This window comes from Protopterus annectens, chromosome 7.part0, assembly GCF_019279795.1.
Source record: "Protopterus annectens isolate FY-2018-M chromosome 7.part0, PAN1.0, whole genome shotgun sequence".
Lineage (NCBI taxonomy): Eukaryota > Metazoa > Chordata > Ceratodontiformes > Protopteridae > Protopterus > Protopterus annectens.
Window position 1 is genome coordinate 476,370,924 of NC_056739.1, and position 25,055 is coordinate 476,395,978.

General features: G+C 38.8%; 1 protein-coding gene across 1 annotated transcript in view; it reads right to left on the bottom strand.

Annotated features, from left to right (window-relative positions):
* Positions 1-984: 984 nt before the first annotated feature.
* Positions 985-25,055, bottom strand: part of LOC122805994 (extracellular calcium-sensing receptor-like) — a 178,067-nt gene continuing 153,996 nt past the window's right edge. The window contains exons 5-6 of the mRNA XM_044076235.1: positions 1,877-2,732; positions 985-1,027 (exon numbers count right to left, since the gene is read on the bottom strand). Coding sequence (XP_043932170.1) covers positions 985-1,027; positions 1,877-2,732 — 899 coding nt within the window. The remainder of the gene's footprint in view (positions 1,028-1,876; positions 2,733-25,055) is intronic.

The following is a 25,055-nucleotide window of genomic DNA, read 5'->3' on the forward strand; positions in this document are numbered from 1 at the left end:
ATAGATAGCTTTCTTGTAGAATTTCATACAAGGGAAGGGAACCAATTGGGACTGATTTTACAGAAAGTGTTCAGTTTAGTTTAAGAATGTTGATCATAACCAAGCAATAACAGTCATTCTAAAAATGAAGGGGGGGATTCCTACTACTGGGGACTTTTGCCCTATCTCAGTCATTAATTTAGACAGCAATATACTTTCTATGGTTTTAGGTGGTAGACTAGAACAAGCACTCTTGCAAATAATCCAAACAGGTCAAAATGGATTTGTCATTGGATGGAAAGTTTCAGAAAATTGATGAGAGGTGACCTTTTTATATAGACATGGAAACATATAGCAAGGTAGGAAAAGTTATTTTTGGTATCAGAAAGGCATCAGGGTGGTAGAATGTGATTTTTTGTTTCAATTACTGCAGGAGAGAAGATGTGGTCCCCAGTTTGTGGGATGAGTCAAAAAGTTATACATTTCCCTGACAATTAGGGTGCTTATTCATTGGGTCTTTGACAACCAGGAGTAATTTGGTAGGGGCACTATGCAAAGCTGCCCACTGCCTCCTTGTCTCCTTATTCCTGTCATGGAAGAACTGGCTTACATGATCGAGAAGAATTTTGAGAACAACACAGAGTCAAACATTTTCACATGTAACTTCTTAATGTTTGCAGATGGCTATATTTTATTAAGTACAGACATATCAGAGGGTCCTGAATGGGACTGTAGTCAAGTTCAGGACTTTTGAGGAAGCCTCATGATTAAAATGCAATCTAAGTCAGTTCTCATACCACGTGTAGGTGACATTTTCATATTAGATGCTATACCTATTCAAAGTGTAAAGGAAGCCACCTATTAAGGACTTAAAGTGAGGGATTATTTAGTGAAACTCTGAGGGGGGGGGGCTATATGAAATGAGCTAAAGTTAAGACCCTTTTACCATAAGTGCCAAATATGCCATCAATGACAAGCAAATTTAGAGCAGTTCATATCATGATACTACCCCATATTCTGTACTTTCTTAAGAATATTTTTACTCTCCCTACCCAATACCAAGTTGGCTGATATCCAGAATCTCTTAGATAATGCCATTCTGGGTAGCGGTGGCAAAATAATGTCAGCATCTATCACCTATATGTCTAAATGTCATGGTGCAATTAGTGTTCCTCTTTCTAATTTTCTAATTAAACTATCTTATATGATGTGTGGGGTAGGCAATAACTGGCAAGTTTACTGCCAGTTTGTTGAGTTCTTGCTGTCTCTATATTCTATTGTTTCAGAATGTTACCTTTATTAATTCAGAAACTAAATAATGCTATTGTGTGGTAAGACTTGTTAGTGGTGTACATAGCTATTACATTTGAATGCTGTATATAGATATATTTTTTCTTAAAGTTTTATTAGTTGAGATGTTAATATTCTCCTCATCATCGCTATACTATTTTGTGTTATATGTCTTTGTTTCACTTATTGAAAATAAAAAAATAAGCTCTAAAAAAGTTTTGCTCTGTATCCAAAGAATGCCATTCTCATAGATGGGAAGAGATGATAGCAGTTTCATGCTGCATGCTGTTTAGTATGCACCATTACCATCTAACTTAGTAAGTCGGTGGTTGGTATAATGGTTAAAGTGCTTACCACACAAAGTACAGTGTTTGATTCTCACCCTTGGAAGGGAAGCTGGCTAGGTTTAAAATGGACCTCAAGGTAATACTTGCCTATAACATATGCCAGTACATTCTAAGGTGGTAGTAATAAACAAATAGTCTATTTATAAAATTCAGGCACCTTCAAATTATTAAAACAAAATTTAAAAGTATTTAAAACTTATTTGCTGTAGTCTTGTGGGTCACTTTTTCCTACCATATATCCCCTGGTGTTCAGTGCTGGCCTCAGTATTATGATGTAACACTTGGGTAAAAATATACAGCTGAGCATTCCAGCACTAGAAGCCAAGATGGCAAAAATTTCCACAGCCACCATGTACATCCCCCTGGTGCTCAGGTATGCAGGGATAAATGATAACCACACACTGACAAACACAATCATGCTAAACGTAATGTACTTGGCCTCATTGAAGCTGCCAGGTAAATTCCTGGACAGGAAGGCAACCACAAATGAGACAACAGCTAGCACGCCTAAGTATCCCAGCATGCACCAAAAGGCTAATGCTGACCCTTCATTGCATCCAATGATTATCTTTCCATCCTCTGTGGTCTTGTTGAGTTCTGGGAATGGAGCAGATACAGACAACCAAACCAAACATATGATTATCTGAACCAGTGATCCAGTGATAACAGTTGTAATAGATACCCTGGATCCTACCCAGTTCTTTAACCTGCTATCTGGTCTTGTGGCCTTAAAGGCAATCACTACAGTGACAGTTTTGGCTAAAATACAAGACACACAAAAGGAAAATGTCAGTCCAAACACCACTTGACGAAGCATGCAGTTTAGTCTCATGGGGTGACCAATAAAAAGCAGGGAACACAGGAAGCAGAGTGTGAGAGCCAGTAGTAGGAAGTAGCTGAGCTCACGGTTGTTAGCTTTGACTACTGGAGTGTCCCTGAACTTCATGAAAATGAAGAGAATAGAAAATGTCAACACACTTAGGGTGCCTGAGCAAAATGATAGCGAAGCTCCAATAGGGTCTTCATAGGACAGGTATTGTACAATTTTTGGGATGCAGTTGTCTCGCTTGTCATTAGACCAGTAGTCCTCCATACATTTCACGCAGCTCACAGCATCTGAGGGAAAAAAACAGTGAAACATAAGCCAGGGTTACATGAATTTGCAATAATTAGTCAATGTCATTTTTTTATTATATAATTTTTTTTAATCACTCTTTTTTCCTGCTGCATGTCAACCATCAACCCCTTCCTGCACAATCATCCTTTTCCCCCCATCAATAGGGTAAGGGTCATCTGGGAGGAGTTATCATTAAGATAGCTCTTTAGGGTGGTTCAAGGGCTTTTCTGCTTTTGGCCCTACCATCCCTGCAAACTCCCAGCTTGTGATGCTGGAGATGGACTTACACTGGCCTGTCTGCTCTGTTGCCCCACAGTTCTGCAAAGAACATTGCAGCAAGCAATCCCACTCACTCCTTTCAAACACAAGAAGTGGTTTCTTCCATATCCTCCAGAGAAATCACACTCCTCCATATGATTCCCCAATCATCAGTTATCCGCCCAAGGAGAGGCATGTGCTCCATGCTCCTTCATTTCTCTCCCTCCCTGCCTGGATCCTCCATTGCAGGGGCCACTGATCAAACCTCAGCCATTCAGAGGGCAGTAACTGCTCTGTCCCTCTGTTCTATGGAGCCAGACTGTCTCTCTCTCTCTCTCTTACTCTCTCTCATAAAATCTTGAAATGCACTGTGTATCTGCAGTATATTAGGTAGTGCTTTGAAGGAAAATAAAAACTTATTTAGACTGCAAAAGAAAACAAATGCAAAAAAAAATGTTATGTAATGAGGAATGCTTACAGGAGGAATTATGCTGCTCTTAACCTTCCACTAGACACTTAACCCAGCTGTGGATAAGCACTCCATGCAGCACAGTCCTGAACAATGCAGTCCCTTTGTATACATTGTATAAAACAATGTCACCAGTTATAAACTGATCTTGATCCTAATGTCTCACCTAAAAGAGTATGGAGTGAGATGTCATATTATGTCATAACCAATATCCACCCCCAAAATGATGGAATTCTTAATCTGCAAACTAAAAAGCAAAATATGTCATGTGACTGTTGGCTATGATAAAACATTGTAAAGTGTTGTAACCATCTACAGCACATAGCTACTCTTTTGATGACTAAATGCACTAAAATCTGTCCTGTCAGCTAGTTTTCATATGCTGGACATGACAGTTCAAAGAGAAATGTGGAAATGGCAGGTGAAATATGACTGGCAGTCATATGATACATGACAATTAGTGAGAGAAAGCAAAATGTTGTTTGATATAGTGAATATTTTAAGGAATTAAATGAACTACATGTCTTTCCCCATTTCAAGTATTTGCAGTCCAGCTTTAACACAGACACACACACACACACACACACACACACACACACACACACACACACACACACACACGTGCACGCGCTCAGACACCCACACACACACACACACACACACACACACACACACACACACACACACACACACACACACACACACACACACACAGGCACTTTTTTAAATGTTGCCAGTGTGTTGCAATTCATTGGGCTCCTTACAGACCTGCCTTTTGCTATGATATGATATGAAGTGCCAAACCCATCAGCAGTGCAGAACTGACCAGCTAATGTTACAGAAAAAGAAATATGGGAACTCTGATTACTTTCTAATATGCAAAGACTAAAATGTTCATAGGTATATACTAGGTTAGCAACCACTAGGGCCTTTATAAGCCTAGCTATGCAACCCAAATGTAACCCCCATAAAGGAGACCCCTACTCTTTGGTGAGTCCTGTGGGATCTTACAGTCACCTGAGCTTTCTGCAGATCAGGAGTACAGCATAGCCCCTTATGCTGCACTGCAGTGAAATTTTGAGAAATGTATCCAACTACCTGGTGTGGGAATAGAACCCACAGGCTTCTGATCTTCTAGTACCGAAGGGGAGTGTACTGAGCAATAATAAACATATATAAATGCAGAATGAAAATGCATGATTATTTTCTTTTTTTAATTCAGATCACTTGTCAGTTGCCACTTTGGTTCATACCTAAAATGCCCTCTATTCAGAATCTGCACATCTTCTATTGTCTGTGTTGGTTTCTTTTGGGTGCCCAGTTTCTTCCCCAATCCCAAAGATGTATCTTGGGTGAATTGGCAGTTCTCCAAATTGCCCAAAGCTTTATGTACATGTGTGTGAGTAAACATGTGCATGCATACTGTAATATGCTGGTGCCCCGCTTAGCATGGGATTCACTGGCTTGTGACCTGCGAATATCACATTAGTAATGGCTCATCATGACCATGAATTGGGTTAAGAGGGTTATTGCATAATGAGTGAATGATGAATTGTTCTTCAAATTAACATGCTACAGATGAACAGAGGAAAGTTTAAGAATGCACTTCAGAGATTAGAGACTCAAAATTAATTTGGGCAACTTGAGTATTTGTTGTTTTTTCTGTTTTTTTTTTTTAAACCAATGTGCATGCTGCTAATTCTTGAGGCATTCTATGCTCTTTGTCATTGCTAAGGTGACAGGTAATTGCATCACACTGTTGTTTTCATAACACTGGATATTAGGTTTCACAGAGACCTAGTGTTGTGCATTAGCTTTCACTGTGTGATGACTTCGGCTATATTACCTTCAACTATTATGGGACAGTTACAGCTCAGTGGTTTGAGAAGAAGACAAGGACAGATTTGGACATTTAATCCTAGTTAACCATAATCAGACTGAGCTGTTGTTCATTGAGAAAACTCTGCATGTCTGCCATACCTGTTCTGCAAAAAATAAATAACGAACCACTCGCTCAAAAGCTTCTTTTGTTGTTCTTCCAAAAATCTGGAATTCCAGTTTGTTATTTATTTTTTACTGGTTGGCGTGTTTTTTGGTGTTTATACCTGCTCTGCGCCCAGGCATGCCAAGATGAGTCAGAGGAGATGCAGATTTACTAAACGTAAGCCTGTCAAAAAAAAAAAAAAAAAAAAAAAGAAAAATATGAAGTTGTTCTGCGCGGTTTAAAGTATTAAGTACAAACCTTCTATCAGTAGTTTATCTAACCACTACATTAGAGTTTAACATATGACAGAATGTTTATGTGTAATGCGTGGGTTGTATGTTCTACAATATTTCAGTCCATCACTGAATATTCTATTTGGTCCTCCTTTTTTTCTAAGATTACCCCACTATAATGCAAAGGAGCACTTGTATACCCTATTTATTTACTTCTTCTGTTATATCATTTCTAGTACAACGTGTCAGTCATTACTATTTTCTTAGTGGTTATGGAATCTACATGTAAATGGTTTTACTTTGAAATCAGTCCCTAGTTGACAATGGTCCCTTGTTCCCCAGTCTGCATACATGTTCAATATTACTAAATAAGAAACAAAAAGTCTCAGTTGGCACTTGACCAAGCAACTCGCTAAGTTTAATGAATATTAAAGAAGCATTATCACCATACGTTTCAACTGTTCAGAACTTCACACAATGTCCAGATGTTTGCCTCTTATTTTTGGTCTTTTCCTCATAAAATATGTGATCTTTTGGAAATTTGTTCAGTATTAAAGTAAATAAATAATGACAGACATTTGACTTTTCAAATTCAAATCCTTCAGAAAATGCATACTATTCACAGACTGTTATTCTAGCAACGTTCTAAGATATGTCTCTGATAGTGCTCCAGCCGCCATTATTTTCTCTTTGTCTAGAGTTCTTGATCTTCAGAGGTATTTCTGACTGTATATTTTGCCCCAAAAAATTTTATATAAGAGAGACAGTAGAAGGCAAAATGTGCCTGTTGATTAGCATATAGTAATTAGTAGCTCATTTTGGTTTGTACATTTTTAACCAATTTTATCAAAGTAATCTAACAAGGCAGTGGGAGAGAGAATGGATCACAAAGGGAGGAGCAAGTAAGGCAGTGGGAGAGAGAATTTGAAAATGGATCACAAAGGGAGGAGCAAGTATGAGAGAACATCATAGCTTGGACATGGCACTGATGAAAGATTAATTTAGAAAATTATCTCTAATTCAGGGATCTGTATAATGGATCAAGAAGGGCATATATGTGTGCATGTGCCAAGTCAACAAAAGAAAGAAACAACTGAACTAGTCCAAACATTCCAGCCTGCAGCACCTATCAATTTTCTAATTTTATATGAAGGCATATAAATTGTCATCTGCTTGCTTTAATTCTGAGTTGACAGAGAAACAGCTTTTCTTTAAGAAAGGGTCACAATTAGCCAGCAACACAGATTGAGTGGCTGGAGTGAGACTGAGCAAATGTTGCTTGCGCTTCTTCATGAGGGAGGGTATAAGCTTTTCCTGCAGCCAGATCAGCTTTCTATGGAGACTGTAGAGTAGGGTACCATGGGTGAACATATCATTGTACAAGTAGGTGTGACCAGATCCTGAAGTGTTCATGCGTGTTGCTGTATTAGATGACACATGCCCTGTATACTCAACTCCATATGGACTAGTTGTGCTTGTTCCTCCAACCAAGTTCAATTTCCTTGCAAAAAGAAAAATAATTCCTTAATGGTTACACTACTTATAGGTTCATAGGTTTATACTAGGCTATCTGCCCTAAGGCATTTATAAGCCTAGCCCAAATATTTGTGGCTTATGCCACCCCTTATATGAAAAAATACTGTGCCCATTAGTTTGTTGTGCCTCTGTCCAGCAGTGACACAGAGATGATTCCTGGGATAAACCTACGATCTCCCATCCACAGGTCAAGATTTCTCTTGAACAGAGCCAGCGAGGTGCTCTGCCTCACATGGATCGGGATTTTATTCCACAGCATAGGGAGTCTCTGAGTGATAAATCTATCCCTCCAGCATGTCCTATTTATATCCGTGCTAAGGTTTAAGTCACTTGCTCTAGTGGTTTTGGTGGATTTGGATTTTTTGAGGTGGAGCATGTCCATTAATTCCGGGTTGGACATGGCCTTGTATGTCAGGCACATGTCACCTCTGAGCAGACGGTATGCAACTGAATAGAGCTGGAGTTTCTTCAATCTGGCAGCATATGACAGATTTTGGAGTCCCTTTATCCTTTTGGTGAGGAACTTTTGTATTCCCTTTCCTGTTTCTGCAGGACTCAGTTGGGTAAAGGCAACGATAGTCAGTGGTAATGGCTGGGGCCAAAATATATATAAGAAAATGACTACTCTTTTGTCAAAGTGGATTCAAATAAAACCTATGGTTTCTTTCTTGTTATATTTTAATTGAGTTTTCCTACGTATCTTAAATTGACTCACTACCCAAAGAAGGCATTATTTCCATAGGCATAACATTAAAAAAATATAATGTAACATACAAAGTTAAATACAATACAAAGTGTAAAGCTGACTGTGTCTACTGAGTCCATAAAAAAAAAAAAAAAAATTACAAAAGTATGTTTTACTGTTTTTAGTGTGGTCTTCCTGACAAACAGTATATACAAGGCAGCATATCACAGATGAGTACTTATAATGTATTACACAGTTCATTACTGCTAGAATTCATCACTATGTTTTAATGGGTATCCTGCAAAACATTGAATCTTCACAATATCAAATCTGGATTCATTGAGATGACTTTGTTGAGTCTTCATTATATCGAACTCCCGGAACAATGGACACAAACCCAGGGAAAATAACCACTTGGCCACCATGGTGAACTTTCCCCTTTTTCCACTGTAGTGTGTTCTCGGAGTTGGTATATTTAGTTGGGGGGTGGAGCCCTCCACTTGGAGGGTTTTCTTGTTTTGCTGTTTGTTGTTTTGTCCTGTGGTCAAGTAGTTTGTTTCCTGGGGTTAGTCTTTGTTGTTCCGAGAGTTTGATATAGTGAAGGTTTGGCTAAGTTGTCTCAATGAATCTGGATTCAGTATTGTGGAGATTCTATGTTTTGAAGGGGATCCATTTTAACATTACTTAAGAATATAAATTACTTACACAAAGGGGTACCTTTACCTATGTAGAAAAGTAAAACTCAACTGTACTAAATTCACAATATTTTGATGATTTACATTATTGTAGACAGATTAAAGCATATTACATTTGACAGTTTTTTGCTGGTATTTAAGTAATTTTATCCTGATTTGTTTTTATGTGAATGACAACTTCTGATATTGTCTAGTAATTTGCTTCAATGTTTCTGTCCTACAAAAGACAAAGCATCGTCACTGGAGGATACCTTGCTTTAGGTTGTTGGAGTAATGCTGCATCATGTGTATTGGTATGCAGTTGAAATTCCCTGGGATTCAATAAACTCCATGTAGGCTCCACGAAAAGCCTACATAGATTTTACATGTGTGCACAGTGGTGCATGGTAAGCAGCAGCATGCACCACTGTGCAATGCATATTCATCCCACACACAGCATCTAAGCAAAGTTTTCTGGCTGGCAACAGTGTTCCTGGCTAGGAAACCATGTAAGGCAAACATGGATAGCAATCCTGCTAAAAACAGAACACTTACAGTCCTCAGTTTTGTGCAAAATGCCACAATGATCACCAGAACTTCACAGATAGCTCTGTCTCTTAGTTCAACACATGCACAAAGGCCAACATAATGTGAGGACAATTACCCAAATATATGGACATAGTTGACATAGATGTGTCATAGAAATGTGGTAGAATGAAACTCAAACATATCTCTCAATCTCTTAGAGCAAGAACTCTGGACAAAGCCATAAATAATGGGGGGAGGGGAACAAAGGCCCAAAAATATGGACACATTTTAATAATGCACTTACAGACTTAGAAAGTTGATAGAATACTAGGTTTTACATTTGCATGAATTTTCTGAAGAGAATGAAGTTAGAAACTCAAATGTCTGTCATTTTCTAACTTCAACCCACAATGACATGCCAATTATTTGCCAGAAAACCAAAAGTTTATGAGGAAAAGATCAACAATAAGCGGCAAAAGTGTGGACATTCTGCAAAAATCAGGACATTGGAGAGGTATGAACTCAAATGAATGTAATATTGAGTCACATCTGTCCTGTGATCATCCCTGTAATATGGCAGAAAGCCACAAAGTTGATAAAGAACACATCTGGACATCCTGGGAATATCTGCATAGTTGAGAGGCATGAATGCAAAGTATAAGGTCCAAACACAGTACAGGACAGTATATCTACAGCTCAGAGTATTGTGATATTCCATTCCTGGCATTCTGTACTGAAGCCATGTAAATGATCTCTAACGGTACATGGACTGCATGTAAAATGAACGGAATTGTATGAATGAACACAGGGAAAGAGGACAGGTGAAACAACTAATGTACAGCAGATGATATCATGTCAATGGAAGGTGGTTGTATCAGCAATACCAATCACATATATGGTATAGTAGGGACTGCACAGTGAAAATGCATTTTACAAGGTGACATAACAATGGGGAGGATGTCTGTGTGAGATAAGCATCCTTACATGAGTAATGCAGTGGACATCTGTCAGGGATCTGACATACAATTGGGGTAGGGTGCATATTGTGAAGCTGTGCAAACTGATATGCCTGAATATGAGTGTAATCTCAACAGAGATCTCCAGCAAATGGGGCACAGGTAAAGGCTCATGGAAAACAACAAAAGAAGCTAGCACAATCATGGACAATATCAGAATAATACCACCAGTAATCCCATGCCTCTGACATAACATATGTGATTTAGTGTAAGTGATGAGTCTGCACAAATGCACTTGAACAATTATTATGACACATCCACACTCTATGAGGGTAACCATGCACACTGTCCTGCCAGTGTAACATCTGCTGGAGGTGTTAGGAGGGACACTGATATACCTGTATGCGATATTATGAGCACTACAGGCTAGTTGACTGGTGTGCATGACATATGTATATGGCACAATCCACACTATCACAAATGATATCTATGCCACTAATGTTGTCAAACACATATGTATGTAGTGTGTGCATCAGAAGAACAGGTAACATACATGCATCTGGTGTTCTGCACTATCAGACAGTCATGTATATTTCACAAAAATAATACCTAGGTTTGGCCAGTAAGCTGTGTGGCAGCTCACTGTGACAAAGGTGGAACACTTCATTTACACATCATGGGAAAATGTGAAGGGAGGTACATGAAGAAGGGTGGATTGTAGTCAATTATTGGTGTGACAAAGGCTGAGAACTATGAAGGTATTATGGCCTCTGATGTGGCTGTCCTTCACATACCCAGTACTTGTGTTACATTCAGCACTGTGGCCATATGATGGTGGACGTTCCACTTACCATCTAACCCAGGACATGGGTCACATACCTACTGGTCTGATTATAAGGTGTGATGTCCACATTATACTTCAGTGGTGTGTTTGTCTTCCTGACTTAACAAATCCCACTATGTCTTCTTGTCATTGCAGGTGTCACCATGGCTGTGGCAGCAAGCTTCGGTATGTGTTGATACTGTCTGTATTATACTAATACCACAGTTGGAGTCAATGATTGTCCACAATCTGTAGGCCTTCATGCAGCTTTCTGGACACAGGATGTGTATGTCACCTGTGATATCCATCACTTAAACAATAGACAGGCAAGGGCCTAGCAGAAAGATGTATAGACCTGATCACTGGACCTGAATATAGTTCTCTTCACATATTTCAACATATTTCAATGCCACGTAGGTGGTACTGTTGTCTACCCATGTGATAATATAGCTGATTATGGCCACATATGACAGTGCTGATTGAATAACTCAGTGCGGATTTGTGTCAAATGCCTTGACCTGGTCAAGTTCCTCAAGATAATACTGCTGTCATCATGCATGCCCTCAATGACCTCTTTGAGGACATCTATCAGATGTAACAAACATGATGTAGCCTTAACAACTCACACAGGTCTGTTGTACACAGCTGGAATATTACTAATGTCTATTTAGAAGATGTCCATGATGACCTGTTTATCTACCTCACAGTTGAGGAGAGTCAGGATGTCTCTATACATGCATGCATCAGGTGCTGTCCACCCAATTTGTATGGATGCATGTCAATTTACACCCTTCTATGGAAACATAGCCCATGTGGAGGGTGTGTTGAAGTGTGTATGCAATCCTATCAAGAAGGTGTATGTCCTGAGTCACACCATAGGTGATCTGTGATGTTGTCATAGCCCAGTGATTCTATGTGATGGGCCTGGATGAAGGTAAGAGAGTGTATCCTGCCTATCGTGATCTAGCCTAGGGTTTTAACACAATAACTCATGCAGTATCATTGAGAAATCCTACCAGATGGGGATTAATCCTTATATTACTAGATGGGTAACCAATTGGCTCACCAACAAAACACATACTGTTAAAGTTGGTGAATCAACCTGTCCCAGTTGAGATGTCACCATCGGCAAACCCCAGGGATCTGTGTTTGGCCCTTCACTGTTTGGACTCTATTTCTATACAGTTCAGGCTAAAGTATATGGGCGTTGGCATACCAAGTTTGCTGATTCTTGTATATTGGGTGCAATTGAGTCCACCAATGATGATAACATAGTATAGGAGGAGTTAGCACAGACAAATGATTGTTAACAAAGGCACATGATCTACAAATAAATGCAGAAATGTGTCATTGTTATGTTGTCCATCTGAAAAGTAGAATTCCATGTTAATCACAGCATTGACAACAATCCTGCTATGCTGAAATCCAGTGATGCAGGCACTGGGAACACATGTAGATAGCAATCTGAATGTTAACCACTAAGTGTCCACACTACTATTGAAATCCTATGTTCTGCACATCATTAAGTCACACCCTTATATTCAGATCTTAGGACTGCATGACAGCACTGTACCTGAACCTCATCACAACACTGATAGAGTATAATGCTCACATTTGTATGTATCTCACCAGACACATGTTGCAGCTGGAGGGACTCATCAAGAAAACACAGGGACATACAAACCATGCCATGATGTATGTGGATATATTAAAAGCCATGTCACTGTAATCTGTCTCACACATGATGAGGTGAGATCTGCCTGGCCTCCAGGCCAGTCTTTGACCCTGCTCTGGTGGGAGTACTACATGTCCACAAATCTGATATACTTGATGACATCAGCAGTGTCTGCTGAAGAGGATATGCTAATAACAGTGCCCTGCATGGTGGTATAAAATGTTTTCTGTAATGTCAGGCAAGAGTGCACATACACATGCACACATACACAGTTGACTGCAGTAAGACTAGAACCCTTATCTTTGTATACAAGCTACAGAACTCAGTACACTAAGCAAGTGTTACAGAACAAGTCTGACTTGAGTTGTCTCAGACAACACTTTATAGCTGATGACATCAGAAATCTATGTTGAGGAGAATATGGTAATAGTATCTAACATGCTGGTGTAAAATGTTATGTGTAATGTCAAACAAAAGCACAGGTGCACACACACACACACACACACACACACACACACACACACACACACACACACACACACACACACACACAAAACTACAGTGAGAATAAAACCCCTACATAAGCACACAGACTACAAATTTACACAAGTGCCACAGCACACATCTAACTTTTACAAGCATGCAGGACAACTTGTAGTAGATGACACCAGCAGGCCATGTGGGAGAGAAGATGTTGGGAGGTTTGCATAGGTTCATAGCTTCATAGGTTCTTAGCAGAGTAATTTTGTGAGCAGCACCAACTGACCCTGTCCATGAGGAACATAGGTGCTATAGGAGAGGTGACTTTACAATCACCCAACCAGATGTCAAGGTTGCGCTTGAGAAGGGTCATTGAGGAGCACTGCTTCGCATGCAGTGGGAGCCTATTACAGATGAGTGTCAATAGCTGGGGAATATATCTGTCTCCCCAGTACGTTCTGTTTATGTCACAGGCTAGGCTGAGAACCCTGGAGCAAGTTATTTTTCTCCCATTTGATTTGCAGATGTCCAGCATTTCCAGTAGACCAGGGTCTGAAACTGCTCTGTAGACCCAGCATAGGTCACCTCTAAGCAGTCTGCATGATACTGAGTACAGCGATAGGTCTTTCAGTATTTCCATATATGTCATATTTGGAGGCCCTGGATTCTGCCATTCACAAATCTCTGTGTTTTTTTTTTAACTGATGCAGGTGTCTGGTGAGGTTCAAACAAAAAGGAACATTTTACTCAATTAGTGGTCCTATAACAGTACAGTACAGCAGAGCTGTGACTTCTCTGGTCTTAGATGTGATCTCCATATGTATGAGGTGCTGAATGTAAAATTTGTGTCTCACCACTATGGACACATAGTGGTTAAAAGTGTAGATTACTATCAACATGTGTTCCCAAGTCTCACAATACAGTGTTTGAGCTTACATAGGTGCTATGTATGTCATAATTAGCAGGGGTACTTCATTGCCAAAGGGAACAATAAGGCATTGTTTGCTTTAAGGTTCAGTCCATGAGTTTGGCACCAATCATTTTGCCTGTGTCAACCAATTCTGTAATATGGTACCATTATTGGGGGACTCTATATGAGTGCATCCAGTTAACAGACATCTGCAAACTTGGTAAACCACAGGCCATCTACCATTCCATGGGCATCAGAGAAATAGTTTCTAATCAGTTGAGGCCAAAGCACAGTTCCTTGTGGTATTCCACTGGAAAGTGGGCTAGTGGTGAAGGTGCAATCCCCAAATTTGTCAGCGTGTATTCTGTCAGTGTGCCAGTTGGCTGTTCATCTAGTAATGTATGGTTTAATTACCTGATGGGGGATCTTCACTATGAGATATGATGGAGGGATAGTGTCAAAGGCCTTGGATAACTTAAGATAGATGTTATGTCCTGTTATCCCTCATCCAGGTCTTTGGGGTCAGTATCAAAGAAGTCCACAAGGTTTAATAAGCAATATCTACCCTTGACAAAATCAAAATTGGTCAGGTCAAGTGTGTTGAAGGTCACCGATTTCCCTGTGGATATGTTCCATGCTGATTCCTTCCCTAGTCTTGCAGTTGAGGCTTTTTAGGTTTATGGTCAATAGCTGTAGTTCTCCATGTTACAAGACTGATGTGCATTGCATATCACACAACATTTGATATTACTTTCTGTACTGTAGGTGATATATATGTGGAAAAAGTACTGAGACATCAGGGTTGGAGTTCTTGGGGGAGGCTATACATGGCTGTATTGTAAATATGTGACATATTGTTAGATAGGGTCTTCATTTTGTTATGTCTCCACATGTAATTTCATGTCATAGACATGAAATGGACAGTAAATAACAGTAATACATCATAATATTTACTTTTCCATAGTGCAGCAAGCAACAGGTTTGAGCAATAATTTTCAAAGTGTATGAGCCTGGGAGATACACATGTTTGCACATAGTTAAGCAGTGTGCAAATGCAAACCACATTGCTAAAGTCTGACAGTTAGTATTGAGTGTATGAAACACACCTGTTGCTTAACTGACTCTGCGGCAGCATGTGTTAATGCATTGATACATTTCTTTTCGGACCCAGATGGTAGTGCATTTCAATCCAGGAGTATCTAATACTTGTAAATACTTTTAAATAAACATTGATTATGCAATGATATGAATTCTTTATAGTACTTGTTTTACTGTGTGTTGTAATAGTGTAGTGGGGTCAAGTGGCATTTCATAGAGGTAACCACAACAGTCTGCAGCCTCTCATCATTGCTGCATGTCAGTGTGCAAAGCATACCTCTATGCAAATATGGAGTCCAAAAAATACAGGGATCCATTGCTGTTTCTGCTACTTATGTGTGTTATGTGTGATTGTATTTTTTGACCAGATTAAAGGTGTTAACATGGGGTAGACAGAAAAGTGGTGAAATGGGAGCAAGTGGGGGATGGGCAAAGGGAAAGCATGCCAAAAATGTGCAGGAGGGAGGTAGGAAAGAACCATAGCTATCCATCTCTTTAACAGTGTAAACTGAAAATATGCGCACAATATGAACTGAATTTGGACTGTCACCTTCAGAGGTAGGGCTGACAACAACACAATCATGTGGTAAATCCAGTTGTACCAAATCAAGTGTGTCAAGAAGGCATGTGGGTGAAATGGAGAGCTATGGCTGTGACAATATTTTTGTGGGAGAGGTGCCCATTTATTTATTTATTTTTTTGAGAGAGAATAATGTTGAGGAAGGGACTTAGGTATGTCTAGGTTAGATCAGTAGAGTAGGTGAGGAAGCAATTGAAGACAGACAAGACAAACAAGACAAGAGACAGGGACAGTGATGGACAAAAAAGGTTAGGAGACACCATGATTGATGTGAGGGTGGGGACACCCAGGCCCATGGCTGTCAAGCTTGAGACAGAGAGAATCGAGTTCTCACCCATTGAACTGTCATCACTGTCACCCTACTCCACTGGTGGCTGGAGTGCTTGATGTCTCCTCCTACTACTACTAAGGAACATGAGGGAGAGCAGCCTCTCCACTCAGGGTAAGCATGTACCAATTGTGTAGTGTATAACCCTATGGACCATCCCTGGCAACTGACTGTGGGTGATGAAATCACTACCTCCCAGATGGTACCACTGGACCAGCTTCTGGGGCAGGACTACCTGAGGGCACCAGTAGTGAAGGGGCAGCAGAGGCAGTGCTGCGAGGTTGACTCATAGACATGTTGGACATCAATGCTGGAGCCAGTGGAGCTGGGGCAGGCTGATACACTGGGGCTGGCTTACCCCTTTGTGCTGTGGAGCATTTAGTGATGTGGTACACATGGATGACATGGACACATTTTGATGGCACATAATACAAATAAAACATATAAAAAAACACATTTTATTTTTAAAAATAAAATAAAAAATTAAAAAAAATAAAAAAGAGAGATAAGGGTCGAGAGGACAGAAAAAAAGAGATAAAATAAGTACCATCATATGTGACATACAATGCATTAATACAATTATCCAACTCTATTATTTTAAGTTTGACATTTAAGTATACCGCCTAAAAGATACACACTATACTACAGATTGCTGCAAGTAATCCTTAAAATGTACATATATTGCACATTTGCATGTTCCAATCATACAGATTGCAGTTTACAGCAGGGCATTTGTGCCATTGGTATAGAGTTTTTAATTTAATGTTGATATTATTGAAGAAATAACAGTATTTTATAGTTGTGAACTGTGATATTTGAACCCGTAACTTCTGACTACAGTCTAATATTGACTCTTACAATTGGTTTGTGCTACAGACTAATGCATGCATACTTGCATTTACAGTTGGGATATGCGTGCTCAGTCTAACACAACTCTAACAAATACCAACATAGTTATCTTTAGCTTTTAATGCTACAATACCACTTCTCTTCTGCTGCATACACTTGCCTCCCTCTCAGTCTCTCCAATCTAGACTCATGGACATAGACATTGAACTCCCAATCCCTGAAAGCTGGGGTAAACAGAAAAGAACAGAAGACCATTATGCATACCAGTCTTGCCTATATTAAGCTTTCTAGGTCTTACAATTACTCTCTTTAGTTGATACTTACACAGCTGTGGGATGTCCACAGTCCTAGATTCCTCCAAACAACAGTTGAGAGTGTCCCTCTTCCTTCTCTGTAGGTCATTAAAATGATGCATTCATTGCTCTCCAGTCTACAGGATACAAGTGGCACTAGATACAGCCTGTGGTAAATTATTCCGTGGTTCAGACTTGTACTGGAAGCCAGAATATTCCCTCTGAAGAATATTTTGGCTGTGGTGCTTTGCTAGGAGTCCAATAAATATCCTGGACTCCTGGATACCCCACCTCTATGCCCTAAACCTGGCACTTCCCCCACTAATGCCAGCCATGTCTACCAGCAGACTTAGAGCAATAGACTGATGCTTTCTTGCCAATTCCATCTATTGCATTTACTGGAGTACACACACCCCAGCAATGCCTTTGCACAATGGTAAGAGGAGCACAGCAGTGCCAAGCAGTAAGGAGTGAAATAATTGCAATTAAAAGGTTAATCTGGCACTTGGCCTTAGTTTGAGGGTTGTCTACTGATGTAGTCTAGAAATATATATTGGAAATTGAAAGGTAACTGTTAAGTGAGTTAGGTTAGCAGACATGTACTGGGGGCATAAATGTAATGACTTGACACATTTGTTTTTAACATTTATGCATGGAGAAAATTGACTTTTACACTGTGAGAGTCAAACCTAGGCATAAGAGTTAAAACATTTTCTTCCACAGTGTTGATTTTCCTTCTTTGCTACAGAAGAAGTGCTGCTCAGACATAGTCAAGAATCATACATAAATACAGGTAACAGTATGAGCTGTTACATATGTATGTGTGTGACCTAACAAGCTTATTGGATATAGAGGCAGTTGTGTATGTGTCTTAGGTAATCGTGAAGCCAATGCAAGTCCAGGTAGCAGAATTATATTTACAGAAATATAGTGCACAGTATATTGTCAGTCATACATCTAACACAATAATAGTGCCTCATCCCTCATACATTTAATTAATATCAACTCCACTAACTAAAGTATTATAAGTGAGAATGAATATAACGGGAAGTGGAACTACAGTAAAAGTATATAGAATATCCTATATTAGAACACAGGAGCCTATGTATGGTAGTCTTACACTTATATATGTTGCCACAAGAATATTGAAACACCACTTGTCTATGTTTCAGTTCATTAACTGCATTGTCACAACTAAAACCCAGGACCATGTGTACTCCAGCCTTACACTTAAACCTCCTGCCACAGGGCTAGTTACCTGACATTCCCTAATTTACTAATTATTATTACAGTCTCTCTGTTAAGTATCATGCAATGCCACCATTGCTTGTCTGGGTCCTGTCAGCTTCCTAGGTGATCCAGTAGTCCTGTTTGCACACTGCTACACTTCACACAAATAAGAAAAGCACAGCCAAGCCTGACATTCATTTCCTCCATTCCCATGATTGTGTTAAGAACTACATTGCACAAACACTGGCCACACCAACAATAAATAAATAAAATAAAATTAATTAAAGACACAAAAAAAAAAACAAGGGAAAAGTAGCTGACATAAGGAAAAACAATGTATGGCAAACACACTACAAAATGTTAGTACACAAGGTATTTCTACAGAGGTATGGATTTGATCTTTCATTCCATTGAACCTTCAGAACACAGTAAGGGTGCCTTACCCATCTTTGACACACAAACAGCTTTGCAGCAAGGAATTGAAATCATTCTGCATACAACCTACTGTGACATCATCTACAGTAATATGAAACCATGCAACTGTTATTTGTACATTTATTATTTTTGGATGTAGTGCACTAAGTGATCACACAACCAGTTATGATTATTGCATGCAAATATATAACTCTGTTACCTCTCTGTGCTTGTTGGTCATTCTTCTCTTATCTGACCAGTAATTTGAGGCATGCAATCTGTAAGCCATTCTATATCCTTGGCCTTAAAATGTGTGAGGAAATTAAATACCCATAATATCGTATTCAATTGCCAACAAATAAAGGGGAGGTTGGATGTAAATACAAATTACCTGTGAATTGTGTGCTGCTTACTTACATTTCCAACCCTGACAAAAGTACATCTAACACTTTGTAAGCCTAACCTGACACACCCAATAGATGTAGGGCAGTCTGCATCGCTGTTGTGTTTACCTTCTTCCAATCAGTAATCATTCAAAGTTGCAATCCATTAAAAACAAACACGGAGGGATTGTCTGTACTAAGTTTACATCTACAACATGGATCCACGTATTTGGGATTCAGCAATTCTAATGAGTTCACACCTCATTTGCATAATCACCATACTGACAGCCCCGAATCTACACCAGAACAAGGCAATCATGTAGCTAGGGAAACTGAAGGTGAGCTGACTTGTTTATGTGGTGAACACAGAGGAGAGACTATTACTTTGGGATATACCTGCACAGAGGATTACTGATTTTTGAGAAGGTATGTCTTCATTTTGTCAGCTACATACTACATATGCTGACATGTAATTATGAATAATCTCTTTAATAGTTATATATATATATATATATATATATATATATATATATATATATACTTTGATTATCAAAGGCTTCACACTTTTATCTGTAAGCATTAGTTAGAAGTGTACTGATGGCATGGGCAAGTTTACCAGGACATTTCAAAGTTATACATGATTGGCAATACCTTCACATGGAATATTCTGTACATATGCTTCAGGGACAGATTATTTGATAGCACTTTTAGCATTTCAAAGATGCTTTGTTAGCCAAATGTGTCATTTGCCTGTTCTTTTAGGGGTGGGGGCCAAAGCTGCATTTCTGTTATGGCACAAACAAGGATATGTTGCTATTAATCTCCTTTTTTGTATCCAGCCTGCACATATAAGTTATCAATTCTGTCATATGTTAATGTCATTTTGGTACAAATCTCCCACCTTTTACTTGCTTACACTACCTAGTAAAAGCATGCAAGGATATTCCACTCATATATATTATTACACAATACACTTCAGTTCAATACTTACCTCTAGGTCTATTGACAGCAGCTGCAGCAGAATAGATATCAGCCTGTTGCACATACAAATGGATTAAAGTAACAGCAGACTCTGACATTCTTTCCATGTAAACTCCTTTCTGTGACTTTATTCTAATAGGTTTTAGAATTTTCAGGGAAGACCAGCACTGATTCTACACAGTTGCTTTATAGCCTCTTGAATAGCTCCTCCGTGTGGGATTGGTTGATTAGCATGCAGTTCAGCTGTTTATGTTGCAATTAGCATGCCATGGTGTTTACGGTGGTGCTCATCTCTACACGGCAATTACTAAATCTAAAACTCTGCTACACAATGTGCACACAGTATAAACAGACCATGCAGGCTTTTATGAATTTGGCTGACTAAATTAATTTACTGATAATCTGAACTTCGGAATAAGTGAAACATTGTAGAGGTTTTGTATTTATTTGTAAGAACTAGAAGGTCTTTCATTGCCTGTTTAATATTCCGCATATTAGGGATACAAATTCAGAATTTAAAATAGGTTATTTAGAATTTTCATCTATTCAGCCCTGGATTATATAGCCTATCATTAAACCAGTTATCTACCTCCTTTTCAATAATGAAAAGACATCTGAATTCCTTGTATAAAAAGGTAGGAGACTCCAAAGCCTCTTTTCTCTTATATGAAAAAAACTTAAAACACTCCTTTGCACAAAGCAAAGGAAACAAAATAGGTTATGCTTCCTTGTATTTAACATGAGTGATGAAAATAAAATGCCTAAAGTTGCCACAAGATTGCTATCTTTTAGATGCCTATATATTAGTGTATAATTCTTCATGCATCTCTACCCAAAATAATAAATACCAGGGTTCTTTAATCTATATTTGAATGACAAGTGTCTAACAGATGTGATTTATTTCATAACGCATCTTTGCAGCATTTCTGACCTTTTCATTCATCAGATATTATAAACATTACAGTATTTTTGCTAAGGTCTTATAACTGATTTATAGACTGGAATCAAAATAGTGCTTGAACAGTTAGAAATGCACCTAAGCACATTCTTGAGTGTACAATACAATCATAATATCCCTTTATTTATGTGAGTATCAAAAGACAGTCTGTCATCTAATTGTCTAGCATAACACCTATAGCTCTTGCAAATCCTGCCAGAGTTAGAATGTTTTTGTTCAGAAATTATGGATAACAATGACTATTTGCATCAAAATGTATTTCTTAGTATTAAATCTCATGCGATGTGTGACATCCCTTCTCTGGACCAGTGATCAAGAACCCTCAATCCTCACCATGGACACTAGTGGAGGAATGTTCATTTTGAGAAAATTAAACACACACAGTATGTTTAGATGCAGCTCTCTGCACTAAGCAACATTTCCATTAAGAGCACACAGGGAACACACTCCAATCCTGGGGCTAGACTCTTTCTCTCTCTCCAGGCCCCAAATAAGAATCCACACTGACCACTAAGGAGCTATGTCTCTCTGTTCCAAGTAGCTGATACACACACTCTTTGAGATTTGATTTTCACACACACACACACACACACACACACACACACACACACACACACACACCTGGCTGGCACAAATTACCCACTCTAGCACCTCTGTCCAGGCTATAAGGTAGTTCCACTGTCACCAGCCAGCCACTCTAAGGCTTTTAACAGAGTATCCAATTATGCTGAGTGAAATTAATACTAATACCAATGGTAATGTTGACTGAACAGCAAGACTTTCAGGAGCATGATGCCACAGTATCAATAAATAAATATAAGTACTCTCAAATGTTAAATATTTCCTAAAAAGACCAGCCACAAAGAAACATTTAAATATATTTAATACATAATAATAAAAGAACATGAACATTCTCAATATCTATTTACAATAAACACCAGAGTTTCAGTCACAGGAAATATTAAAAGTAACACTGATGGAAAGATTCACACAAATACAGAAAACAATAGGGATCAGTGTGGATTCTTATTTGGGCTTGGAGAGCAAGAGAGAGAGAGTCTAGCCCCAGGACTGGAGTGTGTTCCTTGTGTGCTCTTAAGGGAAATTGTGCTTGGTGCAGAGATCTGCATCTAAAAATACTGTGTGTGTCTATTTATCTCACAGTGAACGTTTCTCCATCAGTGTCCATTCTGAGGTTTGAGGCTCCTTGATCACTGGCTCAGAGAAGGGACCTCAACTGTGTGGCCATGGAATAGAGATTGAGAGGTGCTCATCTCCTGCAACAAATGCTTTAGTAAAAGTTTTTCATCAGTTAAGTTCCAAACTAGTTGATCTCCATGAAATGGTTTCTTGTAAGAATGTAATTTCAAAAAGTATTGTTTGACTGAACTAAACATTTCTCTGGCCATAACATGCTAAACAGCTGTTTGCTTGGTGTGGGGAGGAGGGGTGGATGGATGGGAGAATAAATGTTCCTGTTATTCAGAAAAAGTAGTATATTCTGCCATATGCTCACATTGTTCCTGTTTTTATATCGGAAAGACTGATAGAAGATTAAAAAAAGGGATGTAAAATTAAGAAAGGTAAGTAATTCGCTTAGTAAATACTGTTTGGAGAAACCAGGACAGTGTTTTAAATTTGTTATCCTTGAGGGTTTTACAATGAATGAAAAGAGAGGGGCATGGACTTTAATTCTACAGAAAAGGGAATTGTTGTGGCAAATGCATTTGAATGCAACACACTGGCCCGGTTTGAATGAACAAGTTTCTATCTCTAATCTTCTTAAACTTAAGGCATTGGAAAGATAATGCTCCATTGTTTTGGATGATTTTTCTATAAATGTTTAAATATATTTATGTTATTTCTTGTTTTTAAATTATTCCAGTTTAACTTCCTGTTTTTGGTGGTTTCTTGGTTTTTGATTGCCTGTGCCGGGGGTATGTCTTAATTAATAATGCTGACACAACTTTTAAACTGTCTATAAATAGTCAGGGGAGTGTCTTTGTTTTTAATCTGATAAAGTTTGTAATTGGAAATGAAAGTGCTTATCTGTATTATAAATACAGTGTGATTTTGACAACTAGTGAGAACTGGTGGCCCTGCCTTACTGGTTAGCTGCTTGGATTTATGTTGACTTAGAGAAACGTCAACATGGAGGATGTTTGTGTATCTATGGCATACCAGAGATGGTGGAGGACAGAGATCAGAAAGCTATTTTAATAAACTCCTTCCACCACTCAATGTGTCGATGGATTTAGACTGGGAGATCAATCATAATTCCAGAACTGGAAGGAGGAATGTGCAGGATGTGCATCCAAAACAAATTCTTCTTAAGTTTTATTCCATCCATCCACAACCCCTTTGTGGGGGAGGAAGAAAGGCAGATAAGATGAGAGGGTGATAAGATGATGAAAGGGGCAGATTAAATAGGAGGCTTGATAATTATGCAGATTCTTAAGCTGAAGGCAAACATAGGGGACTGGAATTTACAATAGTAGAACAAAGATGTACTGGTGCTTAGGACTTCACTGGTATAAGGATGAAAAGTCAGAGAACTGGTTGGTAGTAAACGTTATACTGTCAAATTAATTCAGCCATTGTAATAATGTATGGGAAGAATGAATAATTTGTTTCTGACACTGATGACACTGAGAAGACTTTTGAGAGTGTCACAAAAATTTATAAGGTGGAAAGTGGAATAGTTTTTTTTTTTAATATTTGGGAGAATTTGGTGAGTCTGAGTAGCAAGGAGATAAAATGACACATGTTGAATCAGGTGCGATTGATGGGGATATATTTTGGTGTGAAACTAAGGAAGGGATAGGTTGAATGTTGGAAAATCATCAGATACTGATGGCTTTACAGTAGAATTCTATAAGATCTGTAAATGTGTTTTGGTACCATATTTTGGCTTGAGTATTCCATGGAGGAACACAAGGAGAAGAACCCGCACTTCTGGTGAACTATAGGCCAATTTCTTTTATTAATGTAGGAATGAATATTTTAGCTGCTATTTTAGCTAAAAGATTGCAGAAATATTTATCTAAGTTGTTAACAGAAAATCAAAAGAGGTTTATTAAGGGATGTTTGTTGGAAAATAACTGGTTGATATTAAGAGAGTTATTAGACCGGGTTCAAAAGGTGGGTTGGGACAAAGCAGGGGTGGTATTTTTTGATATTAAGAAAGCATTTTATTCTTTGAAATGGAGCTTTTTATTCAAGGTATTAGGTGAAGTAGGCATAGGGGAGAAGTTCAGAGGTTGGGTAAATGATACTTTCTATGAATGCAATGGCACAGCTAGGCAGTAAATGGTCAACTTATGCAAGAGAAAAAATGTCAAAGGGTACTAAAGATGAGTGTCCCCATGCCCACTTTCTATTTGTTTAGCTATGGAAACTTTGTCCCAGCAAATTTACAGTCTGTTACAGAGATTCCTCCCGCTTGGAAATGCTCTGAATATTTGTGGATGATTTTATGTTGGGAACTAAATGTTTTGATTTAGTACTGCTGGGGGTGATAAAGATTTTTGAACAATTTAAGGTAGTTTCAGGGTCAGAATATTATTGGACTTTAAAATTATGCAGGTCAGAACAGACAAGTTGGAATTTCCTACTGGGGAGGAGTGGGCTTTGAGGAAGTGGGGGGTTAAGTACCCAGGTGTTAATGAAAGAAACAGAAGTGGACTTAACTACTTAGAACTTCATAGTAAAAACTCTACTCTTTTGACGAAGTGGCCCTCTAGAGTTTTTAGTCTTTCATTTTGCCTAAGATTTTATGAATTAGTATACATAACCCTATGTGGGGAGCTGTCACTGGTTTGTTTGTGAAAATTCAAAGTTTTTATGACAAATTTGTATGGAATGGGAAGGGTAGGAGTATTGCAAAACTAAGGCTAAGACTGCCCGGGGGAGGGTTGTTGGTGGTAGTGGTGGGGTGTTTACCTGTTTTCTGCTTACAGGAAATATATTCCACGGTGGCAGTGGTTTCCTCCTGAGA